This window comes from Octopus bimaculoides, chromosome 2 (genome assembly GCF_046866305.1).
Source record: "Octopus bimaculoides isolate indiv1 chromosome 2, ASM4686630v1, whole genome shotgun sequence".
NCBI lineage: Eukaryota > Metazoa > Mollusca > Cephalopoda > Octopoda > Octopodidae > Octopus > Octopus bimaculoides.
In genome coordinates, this window is record NC_142929.1 from 90689761 (window position 1) to 90715892 (window position 26132).

General features: G+C 36.9%; 1 protein-coding gene across 1 annotated transcript in view; it reads right to left on the bottom strand.

Moving 5' to 3' along the window:
- LOC106874439 (putative aminopeptidase W07G4.4) overlaps window positions 1–26132 on the bottom strand; it is a 47168-nt gene that overhangs the window by 9369 nt on the left and 11667 nt on the right. The window contains exons 2-14 of the mRNA XM_089347148.1: window positions 24886–25021; window positions 24110–24169; window positions 23915–23997; window positions 20567–20675; window positions 17028–17152; window positions 16016–16121; window positions 14796–14871; window positions 11328–11413; window positions 7790–7894; window positions 7434–7509; window positions 4399–4517; window positions 2812–2895; window positions 830–937 (exon numbers count right to left, since the gene is read on the bottom strand). Coding sequence (XP_089203274.1) covers window positions 830–937; window positions 2812–2895; window positions 4399–4517; window positions 7434–7509; window positions 7790–7894; window positions 11328–11413; window positions 14796–14871; window positions 16016–16121; window positions 17028–17152; window positions 20567–20675; window positions 23915–23997; window positions 24110–24169; window positions 24886–25021 — 1273 coding nt within the window. The remainder of the gene's footprint in view (window positions 1–829; window positions 938–2811; window positions 2896–4398; window positions 4518–7433; window positions 7510–7789; window positions 7895–11327; window positions 11414–14795; window positions 14872–16015; window positions 16122–17027; window positions 17153–20566; window positions 20676–23914; window positions 23998–24109; window positions 24170–24885; window positions 25022–26132) is intronic.

Here is a 26132-nt window from a genome sequence, read left to right on the forward strand (position 1 = left end):
ACATACTTCATGGCACTGTTTTGTGCAATTTTGTGACTGGCCACAGAGGCTTGAATTTAAAAGAGATAAAATTATTTAGGGTAAGAAAACTGACACCAAATCACAAACTTCTGATCTTTGATCGAAGACAGCAGAAAAAGGAAAACAACGATGTTAAGTTAAGAAATCAAATATTTCTTAAGTGTCACATTTTTCTACCTTAAATAGAGTTGAGTAACTAAGGCAGAAACTGGACCCATCAATGGCAATCACTAAAAGTCTTATTTGAAGCAACATCCTTGCCTTTTCAAGCTTTTCATTCTTCCTGAATGAGTAAACTAGATGTACCAGTCTAGTTTAGGGAATAGGCAGTGATTAGATAGCCTATATGAAACCCCAAATTCATGGGGTCTTGTCACTGTCAAATTATTCAAATTATTTCAATACAGAATTCTTTATATATGCTTCCAAGTTCAATACCTCTACTTGATCTTTGAGTGTGTTTAACAGTATACTCTAATCTAGCATTTGAACAAGACACTGGTTCCCACTCTATTCACAGCTTTCCTGTGAAACAGCACATAACAGATATTCAAGTTAAGTAGTGACTGCAACAGTTTTAGCAGTTTGAGAGGATGTATAAGAGTGATGAACACCACTCCTGTCCACCAAGACTAACTTATGAAAAAAAAAACTAAAAACAACTGAAGTCTAAAAGGAGCACTGTGGAAATTGAAAGGTTTTGTTAGGTTTTCTTCTTTCAGTTGAAATAGGAGATGAGTGCTGATACCATCCCCCCACCACAACCCCGGTGGAGGGAACGAAGATGGTAAGATAGATAAAATTTTACCTCACGGCGGATGTTCGAAATTTCAAATAAATCTCCAATTGAATGTCCAACTTCCTGGAGATTTTGAGACATCTTCTTCTTCTTGGCTGGGCCATTATCCATGATTGCCTGTAGAGATAAAAACATAAGAGTGGAGTAACTTTCAGAGTGTTGAAGGGTAAAAAATAGAAAAAACATAGCAGTAACTATTGAATCAGAAAATGTGTTTCTTTCAATACAATGTAAAGCTTTTATAAAAGCAAGACATGGTTGCCCAGACTGACTTCAGTACCTTACATGTACTTCTTTTACTTGAGCTGGGAGCAATTAAAAGTAAAAATAAATTGAAGTCAAAATTAAACATTCAAAGAAGGCAGCAACAACCAGGTAGAGTCGAAAGTTTTTTGGGGATTTTCAATGATCTTTACAATTTGTATTCCCATGTTATACCATTAACTTGATACAACTTGTCTAATTAGAGCCATTTTATACTACCTGTGGGAAAAAAAGACCAAGTGCAAGGACAGCAGCAAAAGAAATTAATGATGTGGAAGACCAAGGAACTGTCACAGAAGAAGCAGTACAAAACTGGTTCACATACTTCAATGTAGGTGACATCAGCCTCGAAGACAAACCAAAGTCAAAGAGACCTTCAGTTGTGGAAGACGACGCTTTACTTGAAATAGTTAACAAGTACTCCTAAGCACAAGTACTCCTACATTCTCAGGAGAACTTGGTTCTTCAAAAAGCAGTGTCGAACACCACCACCATAAGATCAACCTTATGAACAGACAATCAACAAATGAACATTTGCAAATAACTGCTGGCAAATCTGCAAGAGTTTGAACAGAAGGTCATGTGTGTTTGGTGGAATTTCAAGAGGGTGTTCCACTTTAGGCTTGTCCCAGGCAGTCATGCTGTGAACCCTAACTTTTGTGCTCAACAACTGCAGCAAGTACATGTTGCTTTGAAAGCCCACTGCCTGACGTTGGTCAACTGAACGTGCACACACCTACACCATGACAATGCCCAAGTACACACTGCAAATGCAACCAACTGGAGGAAGTTGAGAGACTGGAAGTGCTGCCTCACCCTGACAACAATCCAGATCTTGTACCATCAGGTTACCACTTTTTCAAAAGCATGTTGCTTTTCCTGAACAGACAGGAGTTCAACAATGTGGATGAAGTTGAAAATGGATACAGAGAGTTTTTTGCCTCTAAACCAGCCAAATGGTATATGAATGGAATTGAGCTTCAGGAACAATGATGGCAACAGACAATAGAATATGACAGGATATATTTTGATGAATAAATGCTTTCCATGTGTAATTTGTTTGAAATATTAATTAAAGCTTGAAATATGAAAAAAAAAAAAAACTTTTGACTAAACTTGGTAAATAACAAAAGACATTTAATCCAAGAACTCAGTATCAGTTTTTTTGTTAACTTATTCAGAATAGGAGTTTTTACAACAGAACCTGACGGAAGCTACAAACATGTTTTGTGGTGAAAGCAGGCACCAACTAGATGTAAGGAAACATGACAACAGAATAAGAATATAGGTAAAAGATAGATGCAGAAAGAGAGTAGGAAAGAATTATATAACTAAGACAAGCTGGGTGACAAGTGTACATAACTTGAAGGGAAGCGAAAAGCAGGTTTGTTAGTGTTCTGCAATGAGAGTAAGTGGAGTGGAAAGTATTTTGGATTGTGAAGCAGTATGTCAGGGCAAATCTAGATGTAGTTGGGGAATAGCACACTTAACCTTACTAATGTTGATAAAGAAGAGGATTAAAAATGTTATAAGAAACTGTGGCATGCAGAAAATATAAGTGAGAGAAAAAAGGAAATACTACCAAGTGTACTTACAGAAGGATTAGCAATTGAATTGGACAGCTTTATGGTTAAAATGGCCATAAAGGATATGCTTGGGATGACATAAATATATTTGTTTAAAACTTAATATATTTTAAAGCTGAAGAAAAATCACATTTAACTTACAGTGTAATCAGATCCCATTGCTAGTACAGCATGGCCTGTGAGGGTAGCAATTGTGAAAATATGAGCATTTTTCACACCTTTAGCCTGTACAGAGAAAGAAATAGAAACACATTTAAGCAACAAATATTCACACATTTGAATAACAAAATAGTTAGCCATACATTTTGAATATATTTTGATATATAGTATAAGAAGCTAGGCACAGACATGGCCTGGAATAGACACTATTTCTGATTTTGCAGTTTGATGCACTGGTGTAAAGATGTCTGCTTAGCTCAAAATGTAATCATGCACCATAGAACTGACCAGGAGAGAAACATGGACTTATCAATTCAAAGAGAGCAACGTAAAGGAATGGTCTCAAACTTGATGATGGTCATATAAAGGACATTGTCACTGGAAACTGAAGGGGCTTCAAATGAAACAGTATATCTGATGTCATGAATGGAAAAAACTTCTCCTTTGACACAACCCGTCATAATGATGGCTTCAATCACATAGAGCATAAGAGCTTTGACCATTATAGAGTTTGGGGGCATCCAAATTTCATAATGTGTGTGCTCCTACTTTCAGTTGCAGATTGTGAGGTTAGATACTTGTGGGTTGAAAAGAACTGAGAAATTATATTGGAAAGCAAGCAGCATTCATGATGTCAATTACATTTCGAACTCAATTGTATCATCAACCCGGCAAGTATCTGTTAAATGAGAGTGACATGATTATCCTTCACAATATCATTTTTGGGAGCCAGGACAGCACATTGACAAAGCCACTTGTGTTTATAATAATTCTGTGAGAAGCTAAGAAACTTTCAGTAGCATTTCTTCAGATGTGTCAATGACTGATGAACAATATCTTGGTATTTTGACATCTCATGGCTCAGTGGTTAGAGTGTCAGACTTATAGTCGTGAAGTTGTTGGTTCGATTCCCAGACCAGGATGTGTGTTCTTGAGCAAGACATTTTATTTCATGTTGCTCCAATTTACTCAACTGTAGAAGTGAGTTGCGATGTCACTGGTACCAAGCTGTATCGGTCTATGCTTTTCTCTTGGACAACATCAGTGGCATGGAGAGGGGAGGCTGGTATGCAATGGGTGACTGCTGGTCTTCCATAAACAACCCTGCCCAGACATGTGCCTCGGAGGGGAACCTTCTAGGTGCAATCCCATGGTCATTTGTGACTGAAGGGGGTCTTTAACCTTTTGACATTTCTACTGACTTAATAATATGTTATAATTCCTGAGTGTACTGATTTCATTTTGTGGTATCACAAGTTCCTTTAGGAAGGGCATGAAAACCGTCATACATCTTAATCTTTTGACACCAGACCACCTCTGGTTCTATGATACACAACTGTTCTGTCATGATAATACTATATAACACAGGGCCAAAAGTGCAATTTCCTTTCCTTTTTTCATTAATTTCCTTTTTTTAAGGTTATAAGCATTTCAACCCTAAACAAGTGATCCTATTATAAAATGTGCAAGCTCAATCAACACAAGACAATTACTCACAGATTTGGAGCCATGCTTTCAATATGTTCACCAGCATTCTGGTCTATGATCAAAACAAGAATAATTACAAACCTGTTCTTTCATGTAACACAACAAATCAGCCATCACCATTCTTCCTTCAGCATCAGTGTTACCAACACGAACCCTGACATTGGAGCGAGAGGTAACGATCTCATCGGCAACATAGCCATCTATAAAAGAATTGAAAGAATACATTAGGAAAATAGCCAATAAAACAGTTATGAGCATCAGCATCAGCATTTAATGCCCATTTTCAATGCTGGAATGGGTTAGATGGTTTGACTGGAGCTGGCAAGCCAGAGTGCTGCCCTAAGATCCAGTCATCTGTTTTGGCTTCGTTTTTACAGCTGGATGCCCTTCCTAATGCCAACCACATTACAGAGTGTACTGGGTGCCATTTACAAGTCACCAGCACTGGTCACAATTTCACTTAGCTTGATGTGTCTTCCCAAACACAGTGTCACCAGAAGTCTTGGTCACTTGTCACCACCTCCATGAAACTTGCAATATATATATTAAATAAATGCATATTTGTTACACTTTATTATACTCATAAAACAGGAATGTATGTCTATGTAGTTGTAGATCCACCAAATTTCCCTTAAACTATACAATGAAGAGCACAGGTCTATAAATCTTAAAAGATATCATATTCTCTCCAGCCAAAAAAAAAGTCAAATTACAGATCAGTGAAGAAGCATTTAAATAATTGCTTTACTGTCTTAGAAGCAGACACTGAATAATGTAGTCCTAGATACACTATTTCAGAATAAAAGATGGATGGTCATAACTGAACAATATTTGATTAAACAGAATTTTAAAAAAAGACTATAAAATTAAGAAAATTGATCAGAAAACCTTAATAAAAAGGCACTAAAATTCAATGTAATAATAATAATCTTTAAATTTGTAATGTTATTTTAAATACTACATGTCTATCTTTTTGTCTGTTTCCTACAAATTCGATTATTCACAAAATTAGATTTTAAAGTGTAAGAAATTGTTTCACAACTAGATGCTCTTCCAAATAAAATGAGAGATTATTAAGAAAGTTAAATAAACAGTAACAAATAAATTGAACCTCACTAAAAGATGCAACAAACTGAATTTGGCTGGACAATGTGATCAGATGCCTAGCAGTTCACCATCATTTAATGTCCACTCTCCATGCTGGAATCTGATTTAGTATGGTTTCTATTGGTGGATGCCTTCCTAATGCCAACCAGTCTGAGGATGTAATGGGTGCTTTACATGTGCCATTAGCATGGGTGTCATTTACATGAAACCAGCAACAGCACAGCTACAATTCCACATATACCATTCGCAGGACGCTAGCAACAACATGACTATGATTTCACTTGGCTTGATGAGTCTTCTCAAGCACAACATATTGCAAAAGGTCTTGGTCACCTGTCATTGCCTCCATGAGTCCCCAACATCTGAAGATCACACTACCAGTAATGGCCACGGTTACTATTCATGGATGCCATTCACATGACACTGGCAACGGCCATGACTAAGACTTCACTTGGCTTGATGAGTCTTCTCAAGCACAGCATATTACCAAAGGTCTCAGTCACTTGTCATCACCTCCGTTAGACCTAACATTCAAAGACCGTGCTTCACCATCTTGTCCTATGTCTTTCTGGGTAAAAGCATAAAACTCTGAAGGAAAAACAAGCTATTGATATACGTATGAGCCACTGGAGAGCTTCTATATAAACAGGTGACTTGCTAAAACTAGTATGCAAATATCTAGCAAATCACACCTGACTGACTTTAAAGAGGACAGATACACTGGATACATGCCCTAGATACATCATACTTGAAAAAGAAAAATGGGATGGCCATGAGTGGAATACCTTTAATTGTAGGTTTCCCAGATCAGGAACCAAACAGAAACTTATATAGTTCCAAAAGATATAAATAAAAGGTAATAATCGTTTTGGTGGATCTAAAATGTGATGCTCATGCTTTCGTCAAAAGCTCTGAGAAGTGAAATGTCAGCAACTCAGCTAAATATTGAGAAAAAATTTTGCTGCCACCACCACCGATGACAACAAAAATAGTTGATATTCATCAATCACTACGTTAATAACAAGTTAGTCAATTTTGCTAACCAATTCTGTGCAAATATACAGTGTCTCAAAAGTCACTGATGGGTTTCCAATTTTTAATAACTTCCTTAACTTTACGAATAAATGCATGAAATTTAGATATAATATAAAGGACATAATCAAAATTAATATGCACAAGTCAAATTTTGCAACACCACTACATCATATGTGAAAAATGACATCGTTTAAACGGCAGCCATTTTCAGCTTCATATGCCCGTGCTCTTTCCAAAACTTGCACAATAACACCCTCAAGGGTTTCAGACCCCTCTTCTGACTTCTTTATTGATGTTCTCCTTCAGTTTGTTGACGTAAAACCCTCTCTTTCAGGTATCCCCACAAGAGAAAATCAAGGCAAGTCAAATCTGGGGAACATGAAGGCCAGTTAATATTGCTGTAGCAGGAGATTATCCTCTCTCCAAAGCAATGGTGTAGGAACAGCATTGTTTCTCTTGCAGTATGAGCAGTTGCCCCATCTTGCTGGAACCCTTTTGTGAGATCTACTTCGAATGGCCTTCACATTCCCTAGACTTGACTAACCCAGATTTTTTCTTGTGGAAATACCTGAAAGAGAGGGTTTACATCAACAAACCGGAGACCCTGGTGCAACAAAGAGAACATCAGTAGAGAAATCATAGAAGTGGGGTCTGAAAAAACTCTTGAGAGTGTTATGGTGCAAGTTTTGGAAAGAGTACAGGCATGCAAAGCCAAAAATGGTTGCAATTTAAGCGATATCATTTTTCATATGTGATGCAGTGGTGTTGCAAAATTTGACTTGTGCATATTCATTTCCATTATATCCTTTCTATTGTATCAAAATTTCATGCATTTATTTGTAAAGTTAAGGAAGTTATTAAAAATTAAAACCCATCAGTGACTTTTGGGACACCCTGTAGAAGCAAAAATAACAGATAACATTGACTGATAAAAGTGAGAAACAGACAGACAGCCAACTAGCCAGACAGCTTACCTGGTCCAACACTGTTTCGTACCATAGACATGGATCCTGTTACTTTTATGCCTTTAGGTTTCAAAATGGATAACACCTGCAGTGAAAGACAGATTACACAATTATATGTAAATTCGAAAGGGGAGTTAGAGACACTTATTACACACCACAATCAATCTTCAAAAGCACTCACTCGGTTTGGTTCAGCACAGCCAAGAATGATGCTCCACCTGCTTTGCCCAACAGAGTTTGACCCAAAGTTCACCCAAATGCACACAGCCCAGATAGGGATTCAACTCACCCAATAACACTCCACACACACACACTGTGGACAACCTTAACAGCCACTACAATAACAATGAAAATAAATTTCTTACCTTAAAGAACCCAGCTACTGCTGCTGCTCCACATTTATCACGGTGCATACCAGCCATATGGCCACCAGCTTTGATATCGTGGCCACCGGTGTCATAAGTGATACCCTGCATAAGCACAAAAATAAAGTTAAAAAATATTTGATCACATTAATAATCTTTTCTACAATAGGTACAAGGCCTGAAATTTCACAGGAGTGGTTAAGTTGATCACATCAACCCCAGTATTTCACTGGCACTTAATTTATCAACCGTGAAAGATTGAAAGGCAAGGTCGATCTCGGTGGAGTTTGAACTCAGAACATAGCAGCAGACGAAACACCGCTAAGCATTTTGCCTGGCATGCTAACGATTCTGTCAGTTTGCTGCCTTAATAATAATAATAATCCTCATCATCATTTAACATCCGTTTTCCATGCTGACATGGATTGGATGGTTCGACTGGGGTCTGGGAAGCCAGGAGGCTGCACCAGGCTCCAGACTGATCTGGCAGTGTTTCTACAGCTGGATGCGCTTCCTAATGCCAGCCATTCTGAGAATATAGTGGGTGTTTTTACATGCCACAGGCACAGGGGCCAGAGGAGGCTGGCAACGACCACGATTGGTTGGTGCTTTTTAGGTGCCACCGTCACAGAAGCCAGTCAAGGTGGCACTGGCATCCACGTACAGATGGTGCTTTTTACATGCCACCAGCACAGGGATCACAACTACAATTTCCATTTGATGTTGATGTACTTGACTCAATAGGTCTCCTCAAGCACAGCATGTCGCCCTACAATCCAAGGTACTTTTGAGTGGGCTGGGGCTGGTTATGTAACACTGGTGTAGGAACTCACTTTATTTGCTGGGTCTTCGCAGTCAGAGCATATCTTCAGAGGTCTCGGTCTTTTGTCATTGCCTCTATGAAGCCCAACGTTTGAAGGTCACGCTTCACCACCTCATCCCATGTCTTCCTGGGTCTATGTCTACCCCAGATTCCTTCAACTGTTTGGGAGTGACACTTCTTCACACAGCTCTCCTCATCCATCCATAGTACATGACCACACCAGTGCAAACGTCTCTCTTGCATGCCATATCCGATGCTTCTTATGTCCAACATTTCTCTCAGGGCACTTACACTCTGTCGTGTGCGCAGCCTGACATTACACATCCAGCGAATGATGCTAGCTTCATTTCTTTTGAGCCTACACGCCTTCAGCAGTCATGACCCATGTTTCACTGCCAAGAAGCATGGCAGTTTGCACGCATGCATTGTACAATCTACCTTTCACTCTGAGCGAGAGGCCCTATAATAATTATAACCCTATCTACTATAGGCACAAGGCCTAGATTTTCTGGAGATGGGAAGTCATTCACATCAACCTCAGTACTCAGCTGCTATTTAATTTTTCAACCCCAAAAGGATGAAAGGCAAAGTTGACCCCTCAGCAGAATTTGAACTCAGAACGTAGCAGCAGCCAAAATTCTGCTAAACATTTCACCCAGTGTGCTAACGATTTTGCCAGCTCACAGCCTTAATAATAATAATAATAATAATAATAATAATAATAATAATAATAATAATAATAATAACAATAATAATAATAATAATAATAACAATAATAATAATAATAATAATAATAATAATAATAATAATAATTTTTAACATAGAAACAAGACCACAACTTTTGTGGGCCAAGTGTATAGATGAGTAAATAAAAGCCTTGATTTGTAGGCAGAAAACTATCAATCAGAGCTCTGAATTCAAATTTCACTTACATTGAATTTGCCTTTCATCCATTCAGGTTTAATCAATAAAGAGAAAGTACTCATAAAAGGACTAGTAGATTTCTAATATCTAATAAGTACTTTACCAGTGGGAGTTCAAATATCAATTAGGTTGGTGGGACTAAATAAAATTAGTATTTAATTACAATGTTGTAATCAAAATCCCAACAAGGTGATATTTGCATTTTAAAGTTTGGTTGGGGTCAATAAAATTAAGCAGGTCTTTCTTTCTTTGTTTGTTAGGGGCTCCTCAGAGTGGTAGAGAAAGGTTTAGTGTGACCCTGATGTGGACACTCCCTTCTTAGTCTTTTCAAGGCTATTGATTCTGAGAGAGTAAGAAAGAAAAGAAAAAGAGAAAGGTGGCACTAACACTAGTGATACAGATCAAATTGGCTATCAAATCTCACATACAACCATAATGTATAATGGTGATTTCTTCCTTGGGTGTGTATACAGTAATACCTGGATATAAAAGTTAATTTGTTTCCAGAGACCACTTATAAAGCAAAATCTCATAAAGCAGAGCAATAATTTCTCATAGTAGCAATGTTATTAATCATAAGTCATTCCCAGAAAACTATTTTACCTATAAAATTTATAACACTCATAAATAAATGGCAATAAAACAACAGTAGAATGTAGAGAATATTTTATCTAAAGTAAAAAGAATGTCAAGATCATTTATAATAAAAAACATTATTATAATCCAGTTCTATATTTAAGAGATGAGGAATTATGTACATTATTTACATTTGATGGATATTTGTCCTCATCTTGCTTGTTGTTAAAACAACGTTTCGGCCGATATACCCTCCAGCCTTCATCAGGTGTCTTGGGGAAATTTCGAACCTGGGTTCTCATTCCTAAGGTGTTATTATTATTATTATTAAGGCCACTGCTTGGAATCGAACTTGGAATCTTGGGATTAAGAGTGCAGGCTTACTAACCCCAAGATTCCAAGTTCGATTCCAAGCAGTGACCTGAATAATAATAATAATAATAATAATAATAATAAATAAACAACAACAGCAGCAACAGCAACAGCAACAACAACAACAACAACACTTTAGGAATGAGAACCCAGGTTCGAAATTTCCCCAAGACACCTGATGAAGGCTGGCGGGTATATCAGCCAAAATGTTGTGTTAACAACAAACAAGATGAGGACAAATATCTGTCAAATGTAAATAATGTATTATTGTAATCATGTTCTGAATCACTTTCACTCACACTAGACACCATCACTTGTAGACACAATCACCAATTCACAAGCACTTGTAAACGGACTAGTAGATTTCTTTTTAAAAAACATGTCTAGAGTTGTTTGCTTAGAAGCTTTTATTCCATTGCTATGTGCAGCTGTGTAGACATGTCAGAACCAGTGTTGCCACATGTTGCGATGTTGCTACACACACACAAAATGGCTGTTTAATCTTATGTCTATTGTAAAATAAAACTTGTAAACCCGGGGTCTCGTAAAGTGAGGCGTTACTGTATCTATTTGTGTATGTATATATGGTTCGAGACAAGCATGTGAAGAACAGTCTTAATTGTGGCAGTCAAATTCAATAATTGTGGCAACCTACTGCATAGAAACAGCTGCTTTTTATGCTATATTTTTGGGCTTCTTTACATTTTTGTTTAGCTTGTCATGCAAACTTCAACCATAATTTGGGAGCACTGTAAAGCTTATTTCATAGAAATAGTGGTACAAATAAATTCCAAACTAAAGTATTTGGCAACACAACTGCTAATAATGAAATAATAAAAATACCTTTCCAACAAGATAGACATTTTCTTCAGTAGACCCACTGCCAGTGTATTCCAATAGGAGGACTCTCGCTGCATGACGCTCCAAATCTTAAAAGACATAAAAATACTATTTTAAATGAACATTGGCATAAGAATAGAAATCTTGCAAAAAGAATTTGTACATAGGCACAGGCATGGCTGTGTGGCAAGAAGCTTGCTTCCCAACCAAATGGTTCTGGGTTCAGTCCCACTGTGTGGCACCTTGAGCAAGTGTCTTCTACTATAGCATCAGTCTGATCAAAACCGTGAGTGGATTTGGTAGATGGAAACTCAAAGAAGCCCATCATCATCATCATCATCGTCGTTTAACGTCCACTTTCCATGCTGGCATGGGTTGGATGGTTTGACTGAGCACTGGCAAGCCAGAAGGCTGCACCAGGCTCCAGTCTAAACTGGCAAGGTTTCTACAGCTTGATGCCCTTCCTAACACCAACCATTCGAAGAGTGTAGTGGGTGCTTTTTACATGTCACCAGCACAGGAGCCAATTAGGCAGCACTGGTAATGACCACGCTTGAATGGTGCTTTTTATGTGCCACCGGCATGAGTGCCAACTAGGTGGGACTGGCGTCGGCCATGACAACGACTTCACTTGACTCAACAGGTCTTCACAAGCACAGTTTATTGTCCAATGATTGAAAGGTGCTCTTAAATGGGCCAGTTATGCTGCACTGGCATAGGCCAAAGTTATGGTCTGACTTGGCCTACAGGGGCTTCTTATGTTCAACTTTTCTCTCAGGGCGCTAACACTCTGTTGTGTATGCACACTGACATTACACATCTAACTGAACATACTAACTTCATTTCTTGCAAGCCTATGCATGTCCTCAGTGGTCAAGGCCCATGTTTCACTGCCATGTAGCATGGCTGTTCGCACACATGCATCATACAGTCTACCTTTTATTCTGAGTGAGAGGCCCTTTGTCATTAACAGAGGTAGAAGCTCTCTGAACTTTACCCAGGTTATTCTTATTCTACCAGCTACACTCTCAGAGCATCCACCCACACTACTGACTAGGTAACAGAAGCTATCAACTACTTCTAGTTTTTTCCCCGGCATATGACAGAAGCTGTTTTCTGCACATTTTCAGTGTTTATTGCCCCTGAGCATTTGCCACACACAAAAACTATCTTCCCAGTTAGCCTTCCTTTGATATTGCTGCATCTTTTATGTGTCCATAGCCTACACCGGGTACATCTTACGGAGAATCTACCTACACCTCTTCTACAGATTGAGCAGGGCCATCTACCTGAAGGGATTTGTGATTTGTCTACCTTCCTACTTATTAAGACTTTGGTTTTTGCTAGACTGACTCTAAGGCTCTTTGATTCTAGACCTTGCTTCCACACCTGAAACTCTAGTTCTGATAGTGACTCACATATTAGAGCAAGGTCATCAGTATAGAGAAGCTCCCAGGGGCATCCTGCCTTGAATTTCTCTGTTATTGCCTGGAGGACTATGATGAATAAGAGGAGGCAGAGGACTGATCCTTGGAGGGCCCCTGACGCGGAATTCTTCACTATACTCGTTGCCAACCCTCACCTTACTGACAGCATCCCTATACATGGCATGTACAGCTCTCACTAACCACTCATTTATCCCTAGTTTCTGCATTGACCACCAGATAAGGGATCAGGGGACCCTGTCAAAGGCTTTCTCCATGTCAACGAAAACCAGGTACAGAGGCTTATCTTTGGCTATGTATTTCTCCTGCAGCTATCTTACCAGAAATATAGCATCAGTGGTGCTTTTCCTTAGCACAAACTCAAACTGCATCTCGTCTCAACTAACTCATTCCCTAATTTGTTGGGCTATGATTCTCTCTCCATGACCTTCATTACCTGGTCCAACAACTTGATACCTCTGTAATTATTCGTATCTAATGCATCACCTTTACCTTTGTAGCAGTTGACTATCGTGCTGCTACACCAGTCATAGATTATGATTCCTTCATGTATCACTTGATTGATTATACAGGTGACTAGACTATAGCTGACACCGCCAGATATTTTAAGCATCTCAGCAGTGATTCCTGATGCACCAGGGGCTTTCTCTGTCTTCATACCCTTAACTGCTTTACCTACCAAGGTACAGTCAATTCGGATAGCTGGTCCCTCTGTTGGGTCGACATTCAGCAAACTCTCTTTCTCCCATTCATTCTCTTCATTTAGCAATCTTCCATAGTGGCATCTCCAACTCTCTCTCTTTGCAACCTCATTAAATGCAAGTGAGCCATCATCTATGCAGACACATTTCTCTCCTATGACATCACTTTTCTCTCTCACACACTGTCTTGCAACACAAAACAAATGGTTCGGAGTTCAGTCCCACTGCATGGCTCCTTGAACAAATGTCTACTACTTTAACCTCGGGATCAACCAAAGCCTAATCATTTCTTCTTAGGATGTCAAACATCTAGGATCCTTCCTCCACTCCTATTTTCATGCAGTTCTTTAAAAAATGAACATCATCCATATTGAGTGCACCAAACTCAATGATTTTTCTGTCGGATTAAATCATGGAAAAATAAAAAGACCATTGAAATATTGAGATAGTAAGTCATAGAAGGCACCACATTGCAGTTACTTGACCTGCTATAGACTGTTGCCAAATTATGTTAAATTCAGACTAAGGAATTAAGAAAAAGAGAAGGATACACTGGATGATGTTTACTTGTATAATAAAAGAAAGAATGGGGAGAGAGAGAGGTTCATCACTGGGACACTTTAGATCAGGGATGAAGTAGATCTCTCTGCCCCCCTCTCTCTCTTTTATTATACAAGTAGTGTATCAAGAACTACATCATCCAATGTATTCTCTTTATCTTAAGCCCTTAGTCTGAATTGAACATAATTTGGCAACAGTTTACAGCAGGTCAAGCAACTACAAAGTGGTGCCTTCTATGGCTTATTATTTCAATTGTTTAATGGTTGATTAAAATATTTGGGAGAAATATTAAACTTTGACTCTACCAGCAATGGAAGACCATTCAGACTTAGTAAAATACTAAAAATAAACGTAAATAACATCAATATAAATACACACAAACACACAAAGAGTGTGTTTGTGTATTTATATTGATGTTATTTATGTTTATTTACGTGAGGAAAAGAAAATATTTGTGGAAGGGAAACAACTCTTACAAGATACTATCTAAACATACTGAGTGTACAAAAGTAGAGTTGATATATTGACTTGCGGTTCAGATATAAATGAAATCTAACGATAAGAGACCAGACAGCCTGATTATTACATAAAGCAATCTACATTTTTTGTGTCAGAGAGAAGGCTAAGAACATATTTCCTTGTCAATGGTATTCAGATATGCAACAATTAATTTCAAGTTAAACTAATCACTCAAGGTGGTTAAACTAATCAACTATTAATAGCTTATTTATAAAATAAGAATTCCAATGTGAAGTTATACTTACTTCTAGTTGCTCTATTAACAGCTCCAAGGAGTGGATAGCTCTTCTCAAGTTCATCAACATTTGACTGGGTGGTTATCTAGAATATATAGAAAACATATTCATTGGATGAACTGTAAACAAAGAACTTCATTAAAATTGAGTTACTGTTGATTAATGCATAATTTTATTAAATTTTCACAACAAAATAAGCGGTCTTCATATTTTTATGCATTATAACCGAGTTTATCAAAATATTTAAGCTACGAAATGTAGAAGTTCAAGTTTGATCACAGAAATACTTGTTTCTAAATGAATAGACTTAACAGCATTGAAAATTGGGAATGAAAGACATTTCTTCCATTTTGGCAACACTTGTTTACAGCTACCATGCAAGGCCAAGACAACAAGGCACACACACGGTGTGTGTGTGCATATATATATCTATATAGATATATTGAGAGACTAATAACCTGGTGTAGAACTCAAGATATGCATGTTTCAGAACGAAGTTTTAGACAAGTGTAGAGCAGTAATAAAATGAAATAACAAAGGAATAAATGATTATCTTACAAACATCATTAGCTTATAGCCATTTCTGCTGTAAGATATTGCACTTCATATTCAAGGCTCTGATGATGCTAGAAGATATTACTGAATCACTCAACTATGAGTCCACTGCATCTTTTATAGCAAAAACAGTTGCAAGCTAATGAAATTCATATGATAATCATTTATTTCTTCGCCATCTCATTTTCTTACATATGCATGGCTGTCTACATATTTCCAGGTTCAAGTCCCACAACAACACCACATGCTGTTGGTAATTTCTTTTCCTTTTCGATGAAGGATTATACTCAAAATGTCAAACTCCCCTTTTTCAGAGCATCAAGCTAATACATTCCTTGCGCATATCTTTTTGTTATCCATTAATTTTATTCGTTTATTTGAATTGATTATTTGAATTGACTATATATATATATATATATATATATATATATACATGTGTAAGAGTTCATTTCCATTTCTATCAGCCAAATCTATTCACAAGGCTTTGATCAATCTGAGGTTAGGTGCCATGCAGTGGTGCTGAGCCCAAAACCATGTGCTTGAGAAGTTTACTTCTTAACCACACACCCATGGATGTATCTATGCTGAGGAATATAATCAATAATTATCAAAGTCTATCCAATGTTAATAAGCTTGAAATTAGTTGTAAATTTAAGTCTAAATATTGAAATTACCTTAATGTCAGAATTTGAATGACCCAAGACTTTTTTCACATATTCAGCCACTTTTGGTGCTGCCATCCTCTCTGGGTCAGACCCACCAATGTCTCGAGTGACCACTCTAAAAGTTTAAGAAATTAGAAACAATTCTTTTAAAAACATTTTAGTTTTAATAATTCATTTGACAAAGAAAAACAGAGAGTTTTTATTGAAAAAAAATGCTAATTTTTAGTGATTACTTAATATTATGGAACCCAACAGCAGGATGCTCACATATGGAATACATTTGATCATAGGTTGCTTGATTGGGCCTTACCTGAGTTACCAGGCAACAACAAAATGTAATCTAATAATAATTTTGCTTATTCCTCCATTACTTAAGCTGGTCTATAATGCTTTCACATCATTAGGCAAAGAGCATGAGAAAGAGGGAGAAAGCAAAAAAAAAACAAAGTAAGGCTACAACTGAGTGAGAGAGAGAGAAAAGAGACAGAAAGAGAGAGAAGGAAATGACAGAAAAGACAGAGACAGACATAGACAGACAGACAAAAGAGGAGAGGCTGAGAAAAAAAAGAGAAAAGAGAGAGAGGGAGAAAAGAGAGAGAGAGAGAGAAGAGAAAGGAGAGTGAGAGAAAGGAGAGAGAGTGAGAGAAAGGAGGGAGAGAAGAGAAAAGAGAGAGAAAGGAGAATGAGAGAGAGAAAGGAGAAAGAGAGAGAGAAAGGAGAGAGAGAAAGGAGAGAGAAAGGAAAGAGGGAGAGAAAGAGACAGAAAGGAGAAAGGAGAGAGAAAGAGAAAGGAAGAGAGAGAGAAAGAGAAAGGAGTGAGAGATATAATCAAGAACATTCCTGGCAGAAGGGAGAAGATACTAGGTGATAATTTGAGTCTATTTTTTTCAGCAAGATTGTAGATGGTCGATTTAGTAGATTTGATTTAAGAAAATGCAAAGATTATGTTGTTGTAAAATGTGAGACTTTAGTAGAATGTAATTTTATCTATTTATTTCAACCAACTAAAATTATAACATACCTTCCTTCTTCTAAAGCTGTGCATACTAGCAGTTCTTTACTTGCATCAGAAGTGTCTGAGAACCAAACTCCAAGTTTTTCGGCTTTAACAGACCTCTCTGGCACATCCTCTCTTATCTCAATTGGCTAAAAATATGAAATACATACAAAACCATGCAGTCAAAACAAACATTCTTTTTTTTTTTTTTTTTATTGGTAATCTTGTGTATAATAAGGGAGGTGTCAAATGCCAAGATAAGTTTTCAAGCTAAAGCTACAAATGTTGTACAACATTTTTAAGTGGTTTCAGTTCCTTTTAAAAAGCTTTTCTATATTCAACTACTTCACCTTCATTTATTTTAGCGAAGATGTCGTTTGGCTGAAGAAATTATTTCAGTTAAAAAAAGAAAAAACTCCAGCTAGGTATACATCTTCGTGTTAGAAGTAAAATCGATTATCAGATAAAATCACAACAGAGTACTGTCCCTTGATCAGATGCTTCCATAGTGTTGGCACTCCATCCCTTACGACGTCGAAGGTTCCAGTTGATACGATCAACGGAACAGCCTGCTCGTGAAATTAACGTGTACCCTTAATGTAGTTCTCGGGGATATTCAGCGTGACACAGTGTGACAAGGCTGGCCCTTTGAAATACAGGTACAACAGAAACAGGAAGAAAGAGTGAGAGAAAGTTGTGGTGAAAGAGTACAGCAGGGGTTCGCCACCATTCCCTGCCGGAGCCTCGTGGTGCTTTAGGCGTTTTCGCTCAATAAACACTCACAACGCCCGGTCTGGGAATCGAAACCGCGATCCTATGACCGCGAGTCCGCTGCCCTAACCACTGGGCCATTGCGCCTCCGTTTCCATAGTATATATTTGTCAAACAACTAAGAGAACCGCCACACTGTCACGTAACGTGCTGGACATAGCAGCCAAATCGCCTTCAAATTTTAAAAATTTATTCTTTTACTTGTTTCAGTCATTTAACTGGGGCCATGCTGGAGCACCGCCTTTAGTCGAACAAATCAACCCAGGACTTATTCTTTGTATGCCTAGTACTTATTCTATCGGTCTCTTTTGCCAAACCGTTAAGTTACAGGGATGTAAACACACCAACATCGGATAGCAAGTGATGGTGGGGACAAACACAGATACACTAACATATACATATATATATACGACAGGCTTCTTTCAGTTTCCATCTACCAGATCCAATCACAAGGACTTGGTCAGCCCGAGGCTATACTAGAAGACACTTGCCCAAGGTGCTAGAACAATGTGGTTGGCAAGCAAGCTTCTTATCACACAGCCATACCTGTGCCATTAAATTTCATGAGATCTTTAATATATAGTGTATTTGAAGGCCAAAATAATATGCAATAGTCAAAGCTGAAACTCCTTTTGATGAAATATGTACTTGATCAGAGCTGACATAGATGAAACAACTGCTTCAATGTTGTTATCAACATCAGTGTTTCTGGAGAATAGGGTGGAATTTTAACCAAGATATCTCAAATATTTACAGTCAAGAAGTAATTATAGTGTAATATAGGTTTGAAAATAACTTGTTAGTAATGGCAATTTCTCGTTCCATAAAGGATGTATGACAGCTGAACATGGTGCAACAGCCGTCTGCTGTGCAATAGCTACATGTTGTTGTATAAGGTATAAAACATTGAGGGCAGCAAGCTGGCAGAATCGTTAGCACACCGAGTGAAATGCTTAGCAGTATTTCGTCTGCCGTTACGTTCTGAGTTCAAATTCTGCCAAGGTCGACTTTGCCTTTCATCCTTTCGGGGTCGATTAAATAAGTACCAGTTACACACTGGGGTCGATGTAACTGACTTAATCCCTTGTTTGTCCACTATGTTTAGCCCCCTGTGGGCAATAAAAAAAAATAGGTATAAAACATTGAATAATACTTAGTTAAGAACAGTAAGGATAGAAAATGAACACAAAAAACAATTTACTTGATGTATAAAACGAGATGGCTAAATTAGAAGTGAGCTGTAGTAATGGTGTCTATGGCAAACAACTGTACATTGAAGAAGCTTTTACATGACCAACTGATCTGCTACAAAAAGCAACCACACGACATTGGTTCAGACATAAAAGAAAAAGACATTAAATAATATATGTGCACAATGTTTGAAATAAGATACAACATGGATATGAAAAAGTATGAGGATAGAAAAAAAAAAATATTAACATTCTGAACTGAAGAGCCAATGAGTACGCTTCTGTGGTCACTGAATCTTTCAGAAAGGGCTTCAAAAACTCCTAAAATGACTCTGTACTATCTTAAAAAGAAATTAAAGAACACATTGGATAATGTAATCCTATATACACTATGTTTGAAAAGAAAAAATGGTCACAGGTCAGCCGGGTCAAGGTTGGCTTAAGGTTAAATAAGGATTATAGTAATGAGAAACTGTCTGAGAATAAAGCCAATTGAAATAATTTTAGTTGCTCTATTTCAGATAGCTAAAATAGATCAACACTATACTCATCCTTTAAAACCATCATCTTTGCCTTGATTATTTTTGCAGTAAGGTGACTCCCTTATACATTTTCAAACAGCTTGATAACATGCATTCTTTAGCCTATGCAGACTATCATTTACTGCCAGTTGTCAACATATTTCTCTGATATGTTATCAACACTATCATGATCTCAGCACGATCATTAAGTCAACACCACCTAAGCAGAGATATGAGCTATGATCAAATGCCATGACTATCCTGGGTTGTTTGTTTTTTGTTGTTTTTTTTCCAGTATATCTAGGACTGGATTATTCAATGTGCCTTTTCCTGTATAAGACGGAAGTTATTTCAAGAAGATTAAATCTTTTGGCTAAGAACAAACTGCAATACTCTGATGTAGGTTGGACTTATATCTTTTAGATGGTCAATAAACAGGTTAGAGCTGGGGTACATTTTAGCCCTAATGAAGAAACCTAGCTTTTAGGATATAATCTGAAGGAGGTTACATGTAATCGCCATGAAAAGGTCATTTGGGATTGGTAGGAGAGACTTAGCATGTACAACAATTTTGAAGATTTTATTTGAATGCTATTCAAAGATTCGGGAAGATGTAGTGACTATGTTTAGGTGTTGTCGAAGGAGACTGGATTGTTATATTCTCACTGAAGGACATTATCAAGATTTCTACATTGGTAAAACTGAGTACTTCTTCATGGTGCATATATCTTCTCTCCAACTGCTTCCAATTGCCAATATTTTGCTCTTTATGCAGATATCCAACATATTCTACTTTTCTTTTTCAAAAGGAGTAAAGCACAGAATCTCTTCCAACCCGTTTTTATCCTAGCAAGCGAATTTTACTACTTTTACTACCTTGCACCAATAATATCACATAACCATTTTACTGATATCTTTTGAATACCATACATACAGACAATAATATTGCATAACCATGTTGGCATACAAGCAATAATATCACATAACCAAAAGATTCAAGGATTTTTGATCTTCGTCATTAATTTTTGGTAACCAGCTTAACGGTATTTTCAAAGAAACAATACAAAGGCAATCTACTTACAACATACAATCCTTGGAGTGCTCCCAGTATGGTAACTCTGTGAGATTGTTCAAAGCTACCCTTTACAACAGGAACCAACAATGGCTTTTTACACTTCAGTGCTGTAGACCTTGAAAGAAAGTTTTTAAAATTCATTAAATAATCATAGAATATATATTTTAAATTTGATAAGCACTGTATATATTCATTATAATTCTTTGTCCTTGTTTATTCACTGAGTTCAAGTCCTGCCATGGTCACTTTGCTTTTCATCCTTTGTAAGAGAAGAAAGTATCAATCCAGAACAGTGAACTGGTATCTGTTAAGACTAACAAGGGTGGGAGACAATCTGTAGCCTGACTTATTAATACTACCTGGCACATTGGGTACCTTTAACAGTGTCTGGTGTCAGACCTCTACTTTGAATAGATCATCCTCCCATCTTTCCATTAGAAAAAAAAAGGCTCTAGAAAGGGTCATGAGCACTGCCTTCCCATTTGATTTAAAAGCTAAATTTAAAGAAACTGACATCTGATCAAATGTATTTTAGCTGTGACCATCCAACGTTTTGCATATCTAGGATTACAAAGTCCAGTGATGCTTTCTTTAGATGGGAGTAATTTGAAGGAATTTGGCTGCTATTTCTAACAGAACAAATGACCCTTATTAGCTCATCTAATATTATGATAATCATAGAGGAGTGAGAATGTGAGTGTAAGGATAAAAGAGGATACAGCTGGAAGGCTCACAGGGATGAATAAGGTACAAGCATATACTAGTCTCAAATCAGCTCCAATTACAAATACTTATGATCAAGCTTTCCATACATAATCACCCTGTCTATTCATATATCAAATACAATATTAATACACAAAATCGATTTCTAAAACACACTACAATCATATTAGAGGAGTTAATAAGGAGACCTCTATGTAGTCATTTGTTCTGTTAGAAACAACAGTTAAATTCCTTCAAATTACTCCCTATCATCCAAAGAAAGGGTCGCTGAACATTGTAACCCTAGATATACAAAACATTGGATGGTTACAGCTAAAATAAAAGTGAACTTTGGCTACTATTTCTATATGTAGAGTGACCATAGGGTTCACTTCCTAGCTAGTAGGACACCAGACTATTTAACGTAAAACTACATTACTGCTCGTTTGACAATATAGTATTGAGGTTGGATCATCTCAAAGGACCAGAGCATGTGAAATCACTCCAGATCTCTACATGAAGATGTGCCTGAAGCTTTCCAATAGACAGATGTAATTCAAAACACAACAACTGTAATATACATATTAAGTCATGAATGACCATGAAATTGCACCTAGAAAATTCCTCTCCAAGGCACAAGTCCAGGCAAGGTTGTTTGTGGAAGACCAGCAATCACACATGCATACCAGTCTCCCCTCTCCATGCCACTGACATTATCCCAAGGGAGAGGCAAAAGCCAATACAGCCAATACAACTCATTTCTACAGCTGATTGAACTGGATTGATGTGAAATAAAGTGTCTAGCTCAAAAACACAACACACAGCTCGGTCTGGGAATCAAACTCATTACCTCATGATTGTGAGCACAACACTAACCACTGAGCTACATAACTTAATAAATAAATGATGGTAATGTACCCGAATATAGCTACCGCTGGTTAACAGGCTGTAACTAGCAAAAGAATAACTTCAAAAGATTAAATAATGGCACAACCAGCTGTGATAACAGTTAAAAGATAAAATAGTTTAGAGGATAAATAACTTTTAGATGTCATCTGCATTGGAAAAAAAAGTTAAGTTAGTGTTAACGTTTAACCCTTTAGCATTTAAAATGGCCATATCCGGCCTAAATACTCTACTTGCTTTATGTTCAAACTGACCAGATGTGGCATCTCACATCTACCCTACAATGTCATTATAAAAATGCAACCACATAATTAGAATTTATAAGCTACAAGATAATGCATGTTTAATTTTTAAAAAATTTGAATAAATAAGCATTACATTAGATGGAGTAATCTGAATGCTGAAGGGTTAATGCAAAGAACATTTAAAAAAATAGAAATCCAGCAAGGAATAATGTTTCATTCAGTGAAAATCAATTAGTCATGGATTAATATTTTTAATGATTTCAGCAGGTACGGGAGACAACTCTCGTGATTGTAATATGACCTTGTCAGGAAAGGTAATTGATCCACAAGATAAGAAAAAAATACCAGGTGGTATTTGTTCAAACACTGGAATTGGTTTGATCAATAAATCCCTTTCCCCCAAATTTCTGGCCTTGTGCCTAAATTAGAAATTAAAAGTGGCAAGCTGGAAAAATCATTAGGTTGTCAGGAAAAACATCTTGCAGTAAAGATATATTTTAAGTTCAAATCTACCAAAATCAGCTTTGCCTGTTATCCATCCAGAATCGAAGTAGAAGTACTAGGAACAATATGACTCACTAATCCCCTCCCTTCAAAACTGTTGGCCTTGTTCCTAACATAAAAATTAAATTATAAGTTCATCAGTGAAGCATTGTTTTCACTATGCTAATAGCTAAAGTAGTACTGAGAGAATCCAAATAATGGAAGCCGATTGACTCAGAACAAGAATTGTTTAGAAAACAAATTGTCCAGAAACAACAAATTACGTTTACATTGACACAACACTACAACTGCATACGAGGGGTGCCGAAAAGTTCTTGGCTTTGGGTAAAAGAAAATACAAGAGGATTGGTTAATTATGATTTTATTCAACATATTCCCCTCTCAGATACGCACATTTACTGCAGCAGTCCTTCAGTTTTTCTAAGCCCTGTAAAAGAACTCGGAAGGTTGGGCCTCTAACCAGGCCTTTCACGATAGTCTTAAAACCAGGAACTTTTCAGCAACCCTCATAGGAGGAGTACAGTCGATGTGAAGTCATATGGCCAAGTGGTTAGAATGTTGCACTCACAATCACAAGATTATGGTTTCAATTCCAGGACTGGATAAAGAATTGTGTTCTTAAGTAAAACACTTCATTTCACATTATTCTGGTCCATTCAGCTGTAAACAAGTAACCATGCAAAGAACTGGCAGTCCATTGAGGGAAAATATTGTGATTTTGGTCACTTGTACACCATGGAAACCAGGTGACTGGGCCCTATGAGTCTCAACACTGTCATATCCTAGAGTTGATGGTGATAATATATAGTCAATTAGATCAACACCATTATTTGATTCGTCTTTATCTTATCAAGTTTGGAAGGCTTGATCACAAAACTGACCCTGGTATAATTTGAACTTGCAACATAAAGGGGCATGACTAAATACTGCAAAGCATTATATGGGATACTACCAATTCTGCTTTTCCCCTGCCCTACAAAATAATAAAAAATTTTACTTTTTGATGCCTTTTTCTGCTGCGTCACTCCATCTCCTCACATCATCATAATCTCTATTAATGGGACCAGTTGGACTCCAGATCTAAAAGTAAACATTTTAGAACATATTACAGGTAAATATAAGTTAGAACAATCAAACCAATTACAAAACTACAATTAGCAGTAATTATAACAGCAAAAAAATGACAACTTACTAAACGTTTCGATGGTAAGGCATTGCAATAAAGAACCGTCAGTTCTTTAAGGTCCCCAACCTGCAAAAATACAAAAATTAACATTGGATTAAAAATATAATTCTTTAAAAAAAATTTAAGAAAAAAAACCCATGTCAGGTTGCTTTTATGCTAACAAAAATTAGATGAGACTACAAAGCAAGTTTCCATGTGCCTCAATCTATTTTTTATTAGTTTGAGATAGTCATGGCTGGAATGTCTTTTGATCACAAGATTTGCTTGGTCACAACAACAGCTGAACATGTCAAAGATTAGCATTTCGTTCAGTATGTCGCAATCTTTACAGTGGCTTGGTTTGCTATGAAAGAACGCTCTTCAATTCGAATTTATCACAAACTATGACATTATGGACCAGATATTTTTTTTAGCATGGAACTGGTACTAACAGTGTCATTTTTCAGATTTGGAACCTTCTCTAACTTACACCAATTTAAATGAAATCAGAACTATATCAAAGTAACATAGCACACCTATATTAACACACATATATACATCTCACCCTGTCTTTGTGTGCATGTGTGCATGCACACGTGCATACATAAACAGAAAAGTGGATATTTTTTGGTATTTTTTCTCCATTATACATCTTTCATTTGCTAATAGGAATTACAAAGATTTACATGTTATATGGACATATAAGAAAAAGCCATGATTTACCCTATTTATATACATATAAGATGAAAGCTGATTGGTAAAATTATTTTGAGTTAAAAGTAATTTGAAAGATTATAACTTACTTGGCTGTATTCAGTCAAGGTCTCTTTCAACAAACCAGGATTGCCATCAAGATTGTCTATGCAGTTTGTCACAAGTACAACACAATCAAATCGTGAATCAGCCACATCATTTGTAGACAAGAGATCAGGAGTTAATCTGAAAAGTAAAAAAAGGACAAACAGATTTTAAATTTTCATATTAAAAGTGAGAAAATAAAATAGAGTTCAATAGCTGATAGTGAAACCATCTAAGACATTACATTCCTAAGTGAATGGTTGTGAATAGTACCAGCATAACTAGGTTACAGAGACAATATTTAGGTTATGTTTATAAAAGATATCTAAAACAGATTAACAAATAGTATGACCACAGCACTGTGTACAAACATGACTCACTTATACAGCACTCTCTCTCTCTCTCTACAACAAATCAGATCTTTTCAGCCCAAGGATCAGACATGATTATATGACTTTGGGACAGATTCTAATACAAAGCACTAAGGCAAGTATTTTTTATAAAAGCCTTGGGTGAATCAAGGTGGAATTTAGTAGACTAACTAGAAGAAGAAAAATGAAACATAATCAGCAGGACTATTCCAACTTTTTGGTGGTAGACTTAAAACCTCATCCAGTTTTTTTTATCACCGCCTTTCTCTCATGTCCTTAAGAGAGTCCCATCAGTTAGAAGCTTTCAGACAAAGTCTCCAATCTGAGGATAACTTTTCTCACCCATCTTAGAAACCACAGGAAAAGGTCATGAACACTGCAATTCCTCTTCTGAATATGCCATTTAAAACTTACTATCTACAGCTAGGTTGACTGGGCCATTTGGAAGTTAACTACTTTCTCTGACAACACAGTTCTGGCAGTAACAAAATGCAACTATTGCACCTCTTAGAGGTGGTTTTAAAATACAATGGCACCTGGTCCCTCTTTTGATTAGTTATATACCCAATCAACACAGCAAGCTCTGATTTTTTTTTTTTTTTTTTAATATTTCAAAATCAATTTAGCAGTTGAAATATTACATTTCTAAATCACTCAGAGAGATTTATACAGTAGCAGCACGATAAAGTGATGGTATGTTGCCAACTTAATGTGGCAGTCCAATGAAAGGGAAGAATGTTACTGCTATTTAGCCCTAGGAAACACTGTTTCCAGTTGGCCATGACACATTTTCTGTGTCCTTATGTTTTCAAAGGAGAGATAAGCACCTCCACCCAGCAAAGTCAGCATCAAGAGACTAGTTTCAAAGTCATTGCTCATCA